Source organism: Globicephala melas, chromosome 5, assembly GCF_963455315.2.
Source record: "Globicephala melas chromosome 5, mGloMel1.2, whole genome shotgun sequence".
Classification (NCBI taxonomy): Eukaryota; Metazoa; Chordata; class Mammalia; order Artiodactyla; family Delphinidae; genus Globicephala; species Globicephala melas.
This window is the reverse complement of record NC_083318.1, coordinates 101,749,561-101,767,114: the sequence shown is the minus strand read 5'-3', so window position 1 is coordinate 101,767,114 and position 17,554 is coordinate 101,749,561. Positions and strand designations below refer to the sequence as shown.

The window sequence follows — 17,554 nt, the reverse complement described above, 5'->3', positions numbered from 1 at the left end:
AAATTTGGTATTTCAATATATTTTAAGAGTTATATTCATTAGGTATATGGGCTTATATTTTCCTTTTCTTTTAAATTTACACTGGGGCTTACAGCTCATTTTCTTCTAGTAAATCATGGCATACTTAAATGAATTTAGTATTGTTCAATGTATTTGTATTTAAAAACTACTGTTTCTTTTTTGTTTTTGTAAGAGCAGTTCTTGATTCAAGATATTATGAAATCAATTTGAGTTGACCTAGTATATTTTTCTGTTGCTAAAATGAATAAGGTAAAAGGTATACTTTGTGTTGCAAGATTCATGTGTGCTTACTATCCCAGAGAACTACTGGATGTTAGAAAAATAGTTTCAATTACTAAATAGTTTTAATCATTAAAAAAATCATATTTATGATTCTATCATACATGGTAAAGGCTTAAAAATTGCTGTGTTTAAATTCATTAAGTATTAACCAAAAATTACAATACTTTCAATAGGGATTCACAGATTAAGGGGACAAATATTTAAAAATCTATTAGAACCTATTATTTATTTAAATAGTAGTTTGACAAAGGGAAAACAGCATTTTATTCTATATGGTAGTTATTTAAGGCCTTCGATCAAAAACATTTTTTCATCTTTTGCAACATAGCTACATATAAGGATGTCCTGTCTTTGACCTAAGGGGAAACTGTCACTGAATCAGCAGTTGTAGTTGAGTGTATCTTATCCATGGGAATTCTAATCAGGCTTACAAGTTGATGTTACCCCAAGGAAGCTCCCAGTGCTGTTCATGCTAATAATAAGATCAGTGTAGCTTGCCATTCTAGTCAGGTTACATACATTTTGCTCAGTGATAAGAATCATAAGCTAATAAAAACTTTTTTTACTTCACAGTATAGTAATTTTTGAAGTGAGAATATCTCAAGAACATCTCAAATTACATCAGCTTATGGGCATCTTTTTTCTTGTGGCAAAACATGTTTTGTCTTGTTTTGTTTGCAAAAGGAAAAACCAACATTATGTTAGTTTTATGGCTTGTGGAGATTAAGGTACTAAGGAAATTTCAACTTGTGATACTTGTCTGGCAAGTAAAATCTTGGAGATTCTTCTCTATTTGAAGACTCGGAGGAAGAAGAACTAGGAAACCTTATTTTGGAAAACTAAAATTCAAAATTTTTTTCATTATTCAGAAGGAATAATGGAACAGAATTATGCTGAACAATATTCAATCACAGTCAGAGGAGGTGAAAACAAAATACAAAATAGTAATCAAGACTCTCAGAACATATCTGCAATTGCAAAATAGGTGGCGAGTACTAGTTATCTTTCGAACATGGTGTCCATTACTTAGTGCCTATACACGCTTGATAATTAAGGCAAAGCAAATTCAGAATTTAAATATTTCAGTATATATTCCCAAAAGAGGTAGATAAGTCTTAAGTATATATGAGAATTTAGATTGAAATATTAAGTAGCGATTTCTTTAAGCTTTAAAAGTAACTGCAACATAAAAATTAACTAAATTTTGCAATGTCATTTTATCCTGTCTTTGCAAATGGTTAGGTCTTGGTTGGTAGTTACCAATTTAATAAGCTTACCACAGTCTCTAAATGTAAAAAGTGGTAATACCTAAGTGACTTAGTAAGAATTAATGTTATATAATGGCTGTTAAAATAGACCTAATTTTACTTAATAAATACCATACTTTAGATTTCTACAATGTTTGCAGTATTTTACTAGTTTGAGAAGAATAATATAATTCCTACATTAGAATATTTTTCTATATAAGATTTAAAAGTTTACTACTTTAATAGTTACATATTAGTAGAGTTCAGTTTCCAAAGACATAAAGGACTTCTTCCTAGCTATACATATCAGTAATTTAAGTTCAAATGTATATTAAATCAGGCAACTAAGAAATAATTTCGGAAGGCCTGTAACTAGAATATACAATTAGAATTGATGTTTTTTCTCAAAATTGCATTAGTTTTTATGTGTAATGAAAACAATTTTTATGAAATTTCTTAATGGTTTGAAGTTCCTATTACACAATAGAGGAATTAGGAATCTTTTTTTTTTTCTAGTTAGGTCAAAATATTTTAAAGAATAAAGGGAGAAACATAGGAGGAGGATACCTGTTGTTAATAAACATTTAGAAAACTATTGTAGTAAGTTTAGAAATTAAATCTTTCTGAACAAAAACAGAAAAAAAAAACAGGGAGTGGAAAAGAGTAGGTGGAGGATATGCTGACTTTAAACAGTAGCGCACATGTGTTTTTTTTTTAAGTGAAGCTGAATACTTTCCTAGAATCTCTGTTAAAAAGAGAATGGTACTCAAAAAAAAAAAAAAAAAGGCAGTGCCAATTCTTTGCTACTAAATCAGTGACTTAAAGCATCTGTTTCCCAAGCTGCTCTTGTGCCAGAGAGCTGAAACTGCGCTGCTGTCAGTGACAGAGCTCAACATTAGACAAATTATGCTGAAACCAATTCATTGGAACAAAGAGCTCCCATAGGCTGAACCCACAAGCATCTGTTTCCTTGTGCCAAGATACAAAATGTGCAAAACTCATGAATTGCAGAAGAAGAGTATGAAATAGACGGTGGAGATCATTGATGAGAAGAAATGTTGTGCATTCAAGGGCATGGCTAGGCTTTCTAACTCATGGAAGCTTGTTACGTAAAATATCCCAAATTTTTAAAAATTGTGAATATTCTCAGTGGTAGGGAGGATAATGCAAAAGAGCATGAATGTAGTTCCAAATAAGCTAAAGGAGAACTCCCTTGATTCTTAATACATTTATTGACATGTGGCCAGCATTCTGAGCCAACTCTGACTCAGTTGAACCAGTTATAGAGTAGGCCGCTTTGATCTTGTTTGTTCTTGATTATATTACCCATGGTTTAAGGAAAGGTTAAAAACACATAGGAAATTTCAAAGAAAACACTCTCACTGAGGCACTTAATATAACTTGTACTCTCATCACAAATTATCAGAAATATCATCTTTCTTAGAGCTTTGACTCACTGTAATTTCACCTATTCTTTATATCTGCTGTCATGTATGTTATTCTTTTTGTTTTTCTTTTTTTCAGTTTTACTGAGATATAATTGATATACTGCACTGTATAACGTTTAAGGTGTACATCATAATGACTTGGCTTACATGTGTTGCAAAATGATTACTACAGTAGGTTTAGTGAACATCCATCACCTTACATAGATTCAAGGAAAAAATGGTTTCTTCCTTGTGATGAGAACTTCTAGGATCTACTCTTTTAGCAACTTTCAAATACACCATAGAGTAATATTAACTAGTCATCATGTGCCATTCTTTAATGAAACACTCCAAATAGTAAGTGATAAAAACATATAAGAGCCTAAAAGACTTGATAAGTTGTCTATATGTGACTCAAGAATTGATAATATATTGTTTTTTAATTTCCCAACGTTAAGGTGTTTTGCTACCCAACCCCTAATTATAAGGCTTTTTTTTACTCAGTGGAGAAAGGTAGTAGAAGATGAAGAAAATGAACAGAGAATGTGATTGAATTAAATACCCAATTACCCTTCTTTCTTTTCATAGGCATGCATATCATTCTGTTTCAACTCCCCCTGTCTACCCTCCTAAAAATGTTGCTGACCTGAAACTACATGCGGCAACTTCATCTCTCCAGAGTTCTGATGCTGTCATCATCCATCCTGGAGCCATGCTTTCTATGCTGGACCTCCTGGCCTCTGTTGGGTCAGTGACACAACCAGAAGTAAGCTTGGATAGATTGGTTCCTTCCCGTCTTTAATGAGTGGAAGGTGTGACTGCATGAGCAAGGGAGTGGGACCAAGAAGGTAACATGGAACCTTTCTGTGTCACATACTGAAGTAGGTAAAGGAAAAAAACAGGATTTTCGTGTTTGAGTCTTAACTTTCCTAATGAGTAGTAGATACGTATGTTTTAGAATACAACTCATTTGTTAAAATGCAGTTACTTCTGGTACTAAAATAATTCCCTTTCTCCTTGTAAATCCTGCTCAGCAGTGGAAGTTGTTAATAAATAATACAGGAAGAAAAATGACTGAAGGTACCATTTTGAGGCTATTTATGTATTTTCATTTGTAACACTCAGGAGTTTGGGTGAACTGGAGTTTGGGTGACTAGTTTTGTTTAAAATGTTGTATGGTTTCGAAGGCCTAAAGTGTAACAAATGTTAACAATAGGTCATTCTTTAAACTGGTTATTTACTTACCATGAAAAATATTTACTTTATACCCACTATTTCTATAAAAATAAAAATATTATTAGTTACATATAGTCATGTAATATGAAAGACTTGGAAGAAAATGGAGTTGAGCTAGGTATGCTTCTAACAGAATGAAGACCAGAAATATTTCCCTGGCCCTGTTCTGGAGTTGCTGTGTCCCTCTAAGTCAGCTACTTAATTCATCTGAATGTAATTTGAAGCATGTAGAGACCTCATATTAAAATTAAAGGTGTGCTTCAACTCTTAAAAGGAGAGAACTATCACCTATCTTATTAAGAATGCCCTGGTGGCATGAATTTCTTTGTTAACTCCAGCATGCTTTGGACCTTCAACTTGCCGTGGCAAATATTTTACAATCACTGGTGCACACAGAAAGAAACCAGCAAGTCATGTGTGAAGCTGGTCTCCATGCGCGACTGCTGCAGCGGTGCAGTGCTGCGCTGGCTGATGAGGACCACTCACTGCACCCGCCCCTCCAGCGAATGTTTGAACGATTAGCCTCTCAGGCTCTGGAGCCCATGGTGCTGAGGTCAGTATGTTCTCTTCTTCACATTCAAATAAGCCACCATTAGTAATGGCCGTTTCTAGAGTCTTTATAGTCAAGAGTCTTGCTTTAATAAACATATATTCAGTTATCTGTGGGCAAAACCAAAACACCACGAAAATGGGCAAAATGCCCAAAATATCGCACTTAGAAACAGATCAATCTAGTTATTAGTAAACAGGATGTTTTTGTCCATTGGTCATTTCTTCTGCTTGAATCCAGCAAACTCTCACTTCCCTTTAAAAATGGAGTCATGTTATATTTGTATGACTTGCATCTACTTTATAGATAAGAACATTTTATGTGGACGAACTCTTTTAAGAAACACTTTTTAAATTTTAAAATAATTAGAGATTCAGAGGAAGTTGTAAAGGTAGATCAGAGAGATTCTGTGTCCCCAGCATCCAGTTTCCCCCAGTGGTTACATCTTATGTAACTACAGGACAGTATCAAAGCCAAGAAACGGACATTGGTACAATGTATCCACGTATGCTACAGTTCCCCTGTTATTTATCACTTGTGTCAGATTGATGTGCCATCACGCAATTAAGATGTCACAAAGATCTCCCCAGTGCTCCCTCTTTATTATCATAGCCACTTCCCTAACCCCCGCCATCTCTAACCCCTAGAAACAACTCTGTTCTCCATCTCCGTAATTTTGTCACTTTGAAAATGTTATGTAAATTGAATCATACAGTATATGACCTTTTGTGATTAGCTTTTTTCACTCGTTATAGTGCCTTTGAGATGCATCTAGATTGTTATGTATCAAGAGTTTGTTTCTTTCTATTGCTGAGTTGTAGTCCATGGTGTGGATATACCTTGCACAGTTTAGCCATTCGAGAAATAGGTATATTTGAATAACCTTTTTTAATATAAGAGAAACAGTGCTCTGTGTTTTAGGGATAAAACAACATTAAAAAAAAAAACTTTCCTTGAAATTACCTAGCCAAACAGATTTAATGTTTAAATCATCTTGTCCTTCCTTAAAAAAATACTCTCATATATCTTGTTACTTTCAGCTGCAACTGAGGAGCCCGCCTACTGCAACTAAGGCCCAGTGTAAATAAATAAATAAATAAATATATTTTTAAATAAATAAAATAATTTTTTTCTGCTGTTAAAGTACTCCTTTTTCATAAAACTTTTGGAACTTTCTTAAGAATGGTTGGACTCTATTTGTAATTTATATTTTTTAACTGACTCCAAGCTAAGAAAAACCTCTGTGATTAACATTTGTTAAACAGTATTGTACAGGGCAGTGTGCCAGGCCTTAGTAATACGAAGATGAATGACACAGTCTCTGCTCACTTTGTCACATTATGAATGTATTCAGAGACCTAAAGTTTTGAAAACAGCATGGAGATTTTCCCATGATCCTTTTTGATGATCTGCTACTTTAAAAGTAGAGAGACTGAATGAGAAAAAGAGACTATCTCATACCTAATGCTTGTATTTTACTAAATAACTTGTACCGGCTACTTAGGTAAACAGAGGAAGCAATGGAAACCAACCATTTGGACATGCTCAGTTTTCACAGTGAATGAATTAGATGAATGCAAAGGTCACATGATGGTATAGGCACCTAGCTGCTGGCAAGCCATAGATTATGAGCTAATTGTATATCACACTCTATGTGAAAAACTGGCAAAGGGTACCTGACCTTTAAATATTTGTTTTTTCTGCTGTAGGTAATTGAAAATTCAGAGAAGTATTCTTTTTTTAATTTTTTTACTTTTACATGATGCTGTAAATGACTGGATATAAAGGGCTTCTGTTTTTGTAACCCCTTGACAATTCACTATATTTCTGCCCATCACATTCCAGGAGAACATGCTCCTCAGGTTTCCTTTGTAACTTTTCACAATACTTGGTGCTCTTTTCACTGCTTGATGAATTAAAACATAAAATTAGCATTGTATATTATAGTAACTGTTCAGATTGCTTTAGTATTTTTAATTAGTCTGTTATAATTCATTAAGTCACATTTTTTGTGTGTTTAGTTTATGAATTATATAATGTTCCCAATCAAGGAATAACTTTGCTTTGTCTCTTCTTCAGGGAGTTTTTACGTTTGGCAAGTCCATTAAATTGTGGTGCCTGGGACAAAAAACTGCTAAAACAATATAGGGTCCACAAACCAAGTTCACTGAGTTATGAGCCAGAGATGAGAAGTAAGTTGACCTTTGAAGTTCCCTTTTTTGGTTTATCTTATAAATGAAAATCATGTAAGGGAAGAAAATTATTTCAAGAAGTTCGACTGTAAAAAAAAAAGAAAGGAAGGGTTTGTTGTTGTTTTTCATTTGTTGTTATTTAAATAGAAAAACGTAAGATCTCATTGTTTGACTGGAGAAGCGGGCAGATGGGGGTGGCAAAGGAATCAGTGATACAAGCAAGATCCAGAGGAGGTGAGAACTATGTGCAGAATAACCCTTGGCTTGGAAGGGGGAATACCTCTTTCTCAGAAGATCTGTAATTTCTTTACCTTTCTCAGTTAGCCTTTGCTGCCTGAACTAGAGTGGTTGACTGGACTATTCACAGGCTGTGGCTTTGCAGGACAGTTGGTGCAGGAGGACATGGAGGACAGGAAATTTAAAATACTAATAAAAGTAGTCAAAGAGAAACACCAAGGAGTATAGGATAGATAGGGGAAGAAGTAAAGTCAAGCAGCTAGTGATAGGCTGGGAGAAAAGGGATAGATCACTGGGCTGGAGAAGAATGGCTAGGCTAAAAAGCAAATGTAGTGAGAGAAAAAGAATGGGTAAACTGGAGGAATGAGGTAGGGTAATGGCAATCAAAATTGGAGCGGTGAGAAAAAGCAAAGAAAAGGACTGTGCCCAAAATTTGGCTCTGGAGTAAAGTAGACGTAAAGCTTATTGGAGGAAAGGTGATCATAGAAGGGAGGTGTTAGATAGGTTGTTCATGTGGACCTTGAAATCCCCCAGTGCACTGGTAAGAATTAGTACAAGGAAGAGGTGAGAATGAAATGCCAGCATTAGTAGGTGGCAGTTTCATAGAGAGGTGTGTGATAGGATTGCTGATGCAGAACCTCCAAGGAAGAGAAGTTTTTGCATTAGGCTGATGCAAGGATGATGGAGAGGGGTGTGTTAGAATGTAGGCACTGCCTACCCATCCGGCATAGACCATGGAGGAGCGTCAGATTCCATCCACTCAAGAGCTGTGGGGAAAGAGTACTCTCAATAGAGAGCTCAGATGCCCTGGATTTCCTCCCAGTGTTAATTCTATAGTTTGGTGGGTTTTAACTTTACAATTTGTTTTGTCTTGTTGTTAGCCATAGTTAAGGCATTTGTGTTAATGGATTGAAATAACCGTTACTAGTGAAGCAGGAAAGAATGGAACCTAGAAGAATAGAATGCCTGTTGTTCAAGCACATAGTAATCATTTAGTTCAAGCTTTTTTTTTTTTCAGGTGAGAATCAAAGAGATTAAACAACCTTCAACCATTATTTCAACCTCAATATTTCCTCCTACAATTTATTGTCAGTGATAAGTGAATACTGTGTTTTGGAAACACTAAGACCTTTTGAGTTCCAACACAGTTTTATTGGAAAACAGTATTTCAATTTTTCTTATCAATTAATATACATCCCCTGCATGTATATATTTTTGTTGTTGTTGTTTTTGTACTTTACGCAGTTCCTTAGAATTGACAAAAAATAGTTCCTTTCTCTAAGAATATTGAAATATTTTTATGGTTGCCTGACTGCTTAGCACACTTAAGAGGGAAATAATTAAATTCATGTGGTTTATCTTGAGAGGGAATATTTTCTCCATTACATTTATAATGTATTCCTGAAAGAATAGAATAGCTTGTTTAAATTTTATTTTTTTGTTCTTAAAAGTGTTACCATTTGCATGCATATAGGAAATTTAAAATTCAAGTATTTTTGTGATCACGTGTCTAATTTTAATAGCTATATGGAAAGAATTAAAAATGGGGAGAGGGCATCCCTGGTGGCGCAGTGGTTGAGAGTCCGCCTGCCGATGCAGGCGACACGGGTTCGTGCCCTGGTCCGGGAGGATCCCACATGCTGCGGAGCGGCTGGGCCCGTGAGCCATGGCCACTGAGGCTGTGCGTCCGGAGCCTGTGCTCCACAATGGGAGAGGCCACAACAGTGAGAGGCCCGCGTACTGCAAAAAAAAAAAAAAAGGGGGGGGGGAATGAGAGAAGCAAGTTTCTGCTATTTATCTCCGATTTTTTTAAATAAGAAAGATGACCTGTTTCTTTCCATTATAATACTTCTCAAATATTTTGTTTTCTTCTAAAAGAGAAATAATAAATTACTTTGTGAAATAAAAGTATGATCTGGTTTTTATAAACATCATTAAGTGTAGCTTATAATTAAATTTTACTGTAGCAGTGGCTTGGATAGTGGTCATTGGTGATTTTTATTCTTTTTCTATCTGATCTTGTACTCTAGTTTCCAACATTTCTGCAATGTGTTTATTACTTTAGTAGTAAATATAAGTAAAAACATATGCTATTTAAGTTTTTAAGTGAACATAAATTACATTAAAACTGGATAATAGGGGCTTCCCTGGTGGCGCAGTGGTTGAGAGTCCGCCTGCCGATGCAGGGGACTTGGGTTCGTGCCCCGGTCCGGGAGGATCCCACATGCCGTGGAGCGGCTGGGCCCGTGAGCCATGGCCACTGACCCTGCGCATCCGGAGCCTGTGCTCCGCAATGGGAGAGGCCACAACAGTGAGAGGCCCGTGTACGCAAAAAAAAAAAAAAAAAAAAAAACAACTGTATAATAGCTTTGGAGTTTAAAAATAAAATTATTGTATATATTGAAACTGAAGAGTGTATTTAAAATTAATCAGCCTTGTTAAAGTCACTATTTTAGAAATCTATATGATATTTTTCTCAAGAGATTTTCTTTGACTTACAGGTAGTATGATCACATCTATGGAAGGTCTGGGTTCTGATAGTGTCTTCAGCTTACATGAAGATAACCATTACCGCATAAGCAAGAGCCTAGTGAAATCTGCAGAAGGAAGTACTGTACCCCTGACCAGGGTGAAGTGCTTGGTCTCCATGACAACCCCACATGACATCAGACTTCATGGGTCATCAGTTACTCCGACTTTTGTTGAATTTGACACATCCCTTGAAGGGTTTGGGTAAGAAATTTGCCAGGTAGCCAAGCTATATTATATTTCATGCCTCAGTCTTGCCTTTGAGAAATAGATCTTTGGTTTTAAATCTACTTGATTAAAATTTAGTATATGCTATATATTTTCAAATGATTGAGTTCCTTGAGCATGTTAAGATTTTTGGATTTAATTGTTTTTAATTATTTATTATACTAAATAAATTGATATGGTATAAGAGTCAGCAATCTAAGGTGCACAGTCCAAATCTGTTTTTGTAAATTCTCTTTTTTTCTCTTTTTGTAAAGTTTCATGGTAACACAGCCACATTCATTTATGTATATGTGTTATCTATGGCTGCTTTCATGCTAGACTGCAAAGTCATGATGGAGGCTATCTGGTCTGCAAAGCATAAAATATTTATACTCTGGCCCACTCTAGAAAATGTTTGTCAACTTCTGATTTAGTACAATAAAGTTACAGATAATATGCAAATTAAAATTAGATTAAAAGCTCTTTGGCTAGGTTTTGTCCTTTTTTCTCTCAAATTACCTAACTTAGTATCTTATACATTATAAATATTAGTATTTTATACATTATAAGTATTCAGTTACTATCACATTAAATGAATAAATACTTTGAAGTGGCAGAAAAACTTAAACAGCAGAAGTAACAAAGAATCTAGGGAGTTCCCTGGTGGCCTAGTGGTTAAGATTCTGGGCTTTCACTGCCTTCGCCCGGGTTCAACCTGTGGTTGGGGAACTGAGATCCCATAAGCCGCATGGCGAAAAACAGAAAGAGAGAGAGATTCTCCTCTGCTTATAAAAAATAAGTTAAAAAAAGCTCTATAATAAAGTATATTAACCATTTAAAAAAAAGAATCTATAGCGAATCTAGAAGAGTATATTTATAAAGTCTGTCTATAATAAAGTATATTAATCATTTAAAAAAAATCTATAGCGAATCTAGAAGAGTATATTTATAAAGTCTGTCATCCTCAAAATGGACATAAACGCTAAGAGAGAAGACCTATGTCTATACTGGTTGTTTGTGGGATTCTTCTACATTGATCTAAAACTATAAATTGTATTTTAAGAACATTGTCATGGGTTAGTATCGAACAATGAATTAAAACATATTTGGGACTGGGCAAAACTAATCAGGACAGTGTAACAGAGGAGAGTGACTCACTAGAAAGGGGCACAGGGGAATTTTTCTGCGGTGATGAAAAATTTCCAATGTCTTGAACAAGGTTATACTTTGGTGCATTTTACCATGTGCAAATTATACTATGATCTTTTTTAATTTAAATTTTTTAAAATGGAGATTTTTTAAATATATCTTTTGGTACTCACAATTGAAAGAAAGGAAAGACTTTGTTAGGCATCCAGACTTATTCCATGATCTCTTATCTCTGGTTACCCTTAAATAATGGTAGTTTATTCCACTGTGGTAAGTACATAGTAATAAGAGAAGAAAACAGTTGCTCTCTAATATGTGCATTTTCTTTTCTTTAACAGCTGCCTGTTTCTGCCCAGTTTGGCCCCTCATAATGCCCCTACAAACAATGCCGTCACAACAGGTCTTACTGATGGGGCCGTGGTCAGTGGCATTGGTTCCGGTAAATATTACTTTATCTGCTTATGAGATTTTTCTTTCCCCCAGTAGATTATATTTTATTTAGAGATTTTGCTTTTCTTGGCATCTTTTTAAAATATAAATATGAGTCAACACAAACTCTTTCATTGTTACTTTTCTATTTTCACTTTAGGTGAAAGATTCTTCCCTCCTCCATCTGGCTTAAGCTACTCCAGCTGGTTTTGCATTGAACATTTCAGTTCTCCTCCAAATAACCACCCTGTCAGACTTCTTACTATTGTTCGCCGAGCGAATTCTTCCGAGCAGCATTATGTGTGCCTTGCCATAGTTCTATCAGCAAAAGACCGATCGCTGATTGTCTCCACCAAAGAGGAACTACTCCAAAACTATGGTCAGTATCTGTCTTTTTCTTTTTGCTTCTTGTGACTATTAAAAGTAGCAAACTTCATTTTATTTTTTTTTTAATTTTGTTTTATACATCTTTATTGGAGTATAATTGCTTTACAATGGTGTGTTAGTTTCTGCTTTATAACGAAGTGAATCAGTTATACATATACATATGTTCCCATATCTCTTCCCTCTTGCATCTCCCTCCCTCCCACCCTCCCTATCCCACCCCTCCAGGCGGTCACAAAGCACCGAGCTGATCTCCCTGTGCTATGCGGTTGCTTCCCACTAGCTATCTACCTTACGTTTGGTAGTGTATATATGTCCATGCCTCTCTTTCGCTTTGTCACAGCTTACCCTTCCCCCTCCCCATATCCTGAAGTCCATTCTCTAGTAGGTCTGTGTCTTTATTCCTGTCTTACCCCTAGGTTCTTCATGACTTTTTTTTTCTTAAATTCCATATATATGTGTTAGCATACGGTATTTGTCTTTCTCTTTCTGACTTACTTCACTCTGTATGACAGACTCTAGTTCTATCCACCTCATTACAAAGAGCTTAATTTCGTTTCTTTTTATGGCTGAGCAAACTTCATTTTAATGGTTGGTTTTAAGGTCCAGCTGGTAATTCTTTTCTAATTTAAATTATTACAGAAAAGAACAGGTTGTATAAAATCTTGAATATTGTTTACCAGTGAAATTTTAAGGCACCTTCACTTTCAAAAGAGACTTAGATAGAAAACAGTGGAGAGAGTTCCTAAAATAAGGATTCATCTGTACTTGCCAGGAAATCACAGCTTTTGCTAGGAATGCAGGATGCTTGTTTAATATATTTTAGTAGGGATTTTCATTGGCTGTGAATTCTGCTTAACTAATGAATATTCATTGAGCACCTGCCTACCATATGTGCCACTCTGTGCTAGACACAATAACATTTTAATTACTTTATTCATCACTTACCTTCAAGACTTAATACAGTCCATTTAATAATCCTAATTCACTAATTCCCTCCAATGTGCCATAATGTTAATGTTACTATGCAATAGAACTTCAAACTCAAGGCATTCATGAATACCTTCCTAAATGATATGAGTAACATAAAATAGAAATCTCAGTTCACTGAATTTTCTTTGCTCCGAATATAAGCATTTGTGTATGTGTGTGTATATATATATATATATATGTACCTCTTTTTTATCATCTGATTTTTGTCTTTTAACTGACTAAATAAAATAATAGCACATATTGCTTCCCCTGTGGTTGGTATTCACATATTAATTGAATATGAATGTTAGCTCCTCAGTTTGATTGTAAGGCTTTTTGTCTTACTTAGGATTCTTCATCACAATCAGCACAGTTAGGCATCAATACAGTAAGTGCTTTAAAATCCTAGTGGATACTTTATTTGCCCCTTCTGTGGCATTTGATCCTATTGATGTTTTCTTCCTAATTAAAACTATCTGCAGTCTTCAATTTGAGATACCCATTCCTTGTTCTTTCACTATTTCTCTGACCTCTCTTGCAATTTCTTTCAACAGCTTTCTCTTCCATCTTCCCCTTAAAATTAGTATTCTTCAAGCTCTTATGTTTAGTCTTTGTACTCAACCTGTTCTTCATGAGAAAACATCAATTTCTTATAGCATTAGGTCTTTTTACCCTCAGGGACTCTGAAGTTAAAAAATTTTAGTATGTCTGTGTCCCAGGCTTTGTCCTCATATTTTCAACTGCATATTAAATATCTTAATATGACTAGTCCTCCTGAAAAACTTCAAACTGTAATATTTGTTCATAAAATCTGTATCTCCTTCTATTTTCCTGTCTTGGTAAATGACACCCTCACTAGCTGTTATCCCATCTAGAAACCTCAAGTCATCCTTGAAAATACCACCCCTTCTACTAAGTCTTACTTTATTATGCCTCCTTAACATTTCTTGAATCTTCCTTTCCTCCCTGTGTCCACTGTCATAGCCTTTGTTTAATATTCTTTATCACTTATCTGGATTTCATAGATTTTAATTCTTTGTTTTGTTTTTGTCTGTCTACCTTACTAGAACTCTTAAGTTCCCACACACAATGTTACTATCTTTGTAATCTAGGCCCTGCCACCGAAAATAGTGCCTAGCATATATTAGGCCCACAAATATTATATAAAAGTATAAATGAATGAATGAGAAGAAGGAAAAATAAAGGAAGAAAAACACAGATGACTTGAAAGGGAAATAATGAGAAAAGTGAATAATAATGGAGAATTTGGAAAGAAGATAGAATTTAATGGAAAAGTTAGGATTAGATCTAGGGATATTTCAATAAAAAATGTTTTCTAACTATATCATTTTCACTAAATGTAATTTTCAAGACTACGATAGTCTATATATAACTAGAAATTATAGTAACATATACCTTAGTAATACAAACGATGCTACTATTACAAGCATCTGTCCTCTGAACAGCTATAGTCCATTAAGATGCCTAGGTAACTAAAAGCTGTCAGAAACCAGTTGGTTTACCAAATATCCTGACACACCACTGAATGCTGGGTATATCTTAGTTTAAGCCTGAGTCAGAATGTGAAGCCCTCAGAAAATTTTCATAAGTAATATCTTCTATAGTTCTCAAGAAGATTAAGTCTAATAACTGGGGAAGGGAGAGGGAACAGTTCTTGGTTTCACCCATAACCTTTTATCTTTTCATTCACATCCCTTGGTCCATAACACTAGACCTTTCAAAGCTATTTGACCCTGCTTTTTGCCTAGTTTATTCAAGTCTCTTCCTAATTAGGTCACCTATGGATAAGATGCTGTCTTTGTAGTGGTCTTAACTCATCAGTAGATGTATCTTCTGAATTGTCATTTAAAAATATAATCTTGGGGGACTTCCCTGGTGGCACAGTGGTTAAGAATCCACCTGCCAGTTCAGGGGACATGGGTTCGATCCCTGATCCAGGAAGATCCCACATGCCACGGAGCAACTAAGCCCATGCACCACAACTACTGAGCCTGTGCTCTAGAACCCATGAGCCACAACTGCTGAGCCCGTGTGCCACAACTACTGAAGCCCATGTGCCTAGAGCCCGTGCTTTGCAACAAGAGAAGCCACTGCAATGAGAAGCCCACACACCGCAACGAAGAGTAGCCCCCGCTCACCACTACTAGAGGAAGCCCGAGCACAGCAACGAAGACCCAATGCAGCCAAAAATTAATTAATTAATTTAAAAATAATAATAATCTTGACATTTCAGTATATGCAAATATTTTAAGATTCCAGAAGTAGAATATTTTTGTGATTCTTTCTTCAAATAATTTGAACTTTTAACTTTCAGTATATTATATGTGCTTGTACTGAAAACTGGTGGGTCTGCTTTAAGATACATGGTTAAGATTAGCTCTTTTTAAAAAATTTTTCTTGGGGTGGGGGAAGGAATTAATTTTTAACATCTGGATTTCTGCTGCTGTCCCACCTTCTCTTGAATTCTTATTAAAGATAAATTAATTTTTAACTATCTTAACATTAAGTTAATACTTAACCCATTATTTCCTGGCATGATTTGACAACATACAGGGTAGCAGAGACAAGCCAGATTAGAGTCAATAGTGATTGCAAATGTTAGCAAATCACCAGAGTTGTCAGGTAAAACAGGAAACTTGGACCAAAAAAATACCTTTCCACTCCATAAATCACCTCCTTACTACCAGCTATTGTTAGACAAGGGTCAGGGCGGTACAACCACAAACTAAAAGCAGATAGTTGCCCCCTTGTATCATTGAGAGCATAAAGTAAGAATAAAATTTTTGATTTTCTTTGTTGTTTGTCTAACCAGTGCTATAATCAAATTCATCTCAAACTAGGATTTTAAAAGACCTTTTATAACAGACCATGACAGGTAATAATCAACTAATCTCTTTTTGTTGTTGTCTATTATAACTTTATTTTACTGTCTATTATTTTTTATTTCATTAGTTATTATAACTTTATTTGATTATAACTATATGTATCTTGAACAGAACAAAGCACAATATATCCCAGGTTTTAGGTAGTTATTGAATGAATAGGGTATTTTCATTTACATCATCATCATATTATTTTAACATAGAGTCAAAGTCTAGATGTGAATAATTGTTAGAATGAGGATGATGTTAAGTTTTTAATTTCTTTCCCCTCTTCATTTTAGTTGATGATTTTAGTGAAGAATCCTCTTTTTATGAGATTCTGCCATGCTGCGCTCGCTTCCGCTGTGGAGAACTGATCATTGAGGGACAGTGGCATCATCTGGTTCTGGTGATGAGCAGAGGGATGCTGAAGAACAGCACTGCAGCCCTCTACATTGATGGACAGCTTGTTAGCACCGTGAAGGTGAGCGTACTTGTGCTTATAAATCTCAACCTGCTTTTATAAGACAGTTTAGGGGTGGGTGTGTTTGCCTGTATGTGTGTTTGCAGGGGTATTGTTTTAAATTGCTGTCTTAATTTTAAGTTGACCTTCAGTACCCATTTAAACAATATGTGAGAGTCATGTGGCTGGTTAATTCAAGTCACTTGATTAGAAAAGACTCGAAAGGAGGGGTTACAGGGTACTAAAGATGTTAGCGAATATGTCAGTGCTTGAGCCAGATTGTTAAGTGCTTTTTCACCAGAGAGAAACCAGTTGGATGGTTGGAAACCAGATGGATGCCTAAATTAAATAAATGATGAACACAGTATTTTGTCACTTCATTGTTATTACTGTATGCAGTCCAGTAGATTCTGTGCTCCTTTAGAGCTGGAACTGTTTTTATTCATCCTTGTTTTCAGATCACCCAGATTAGTCCCTGATAATAATAGTAATAAGGTGTTCCCTTATTGTTTGTTGAATAAATGAATGTATAAATATTACTCTAGATAGCTATACTACAGTATTCAGAGGAGAGGCAACAGAATTAAAGCAACCAGTAAAGAATCAGAAGTTCTTTTTGTGAATCAGGATGAATGCTACTAGTTACTTTCTACCGAATTGAGCTAGCAAGCTCTTAAAATTCTTTAACTTCTAAAAGATGGTATCCATTTTTATAGTGATATCACTTAAAAGAAGCAGCAAAGGTCTACCTTTTGTGTGAATTGAAGTTTTAAAAGCAGTGAAATGGGCAGCCTTTTTGAATACATTTCCTTCCTTAATGATATTTTATTGTGACATTGTGTTTCAGTATGATAAACCCTAAAATGAACTCTGGGAATAGTCATTTATTTTCTTTGTATACAGGATTGTGTTTGAAATGGGCTTGTAGATTCTTTAGTAGGTTGCTCCTTCATTATTTTTAGCATCATTGAAAATAAAAATGTCCTCAACTTCTAGAATTGAGACGTAGGAGATTTATTATTAATATATTTACATCATCATCATTACTGTGCCTGTGAGAAATCACAGTCCTGTGAAACCAACTTTACGTCAAACGTTGGTCTTCATACTCATACTATTAACATCACAAGGAGTTGTTCTTTGATATATGGAATAATAAATATGATCTGAAGCTAGGACAGTGTTATGACAAAACAATCTATGGGAATGTTACTCATTCTGTCAAGCGATGAAGGCTGCCTGTACCGCAAGAAGCAACTTGATTTCCTAACCTCTTACGCTCTAATTATCTATTTATTGTAATGAATTGAATGATAATTTAAGCATCTTGTCAGTGTAATTTCAAAT

At 35.1% G+C, this 17,554-nt stretch overlaps 1 protein-coding gene across 4 annotated transcripts in view; it reads left to right on the top strand.

Annotated features, from left to right (window-relative positions):
* WDFY3 (WD repeat and FYVE domain containing 3) overlaps positions 1-17,554 on the top strand; it is a 262,639-nt gene that overhangs the window by 139,864 nt on the left and 105,221 nt on the right. For all 4 annotated transcript variants that reach the window (XM_030847029.3, XM_060299607.2, XM_030847033.3 and 1 more), the window contains 7 exons: positions 3,566-3,743; positions 4,552-4,766; positions 6,843-6,955; positions 9,694-9,925; positions 11,416-11,516; positions 11,667-11,885; positions 16,047-16,228. In XM_030847029.3, coding sequence (XP_030702889.1) covers positions 3,566-3,743; positions 4,552-4,766; positions 6,843-6,955; positions 9,694-9,925; positions 11,416-11,516; positions 11,667-11,885; positions 16,047-16,228 — 1,240 coding nt within the window. The remainder of the gene's footprint in view (positions 1-3,565; positions 3,744-4,551; positions 4,767-6,842; positions 6,956-9,693; positions 9,926-11,415; positions 11,517-11,666; positions 11,886-16,046; positions 16,229-17,554) is intronic.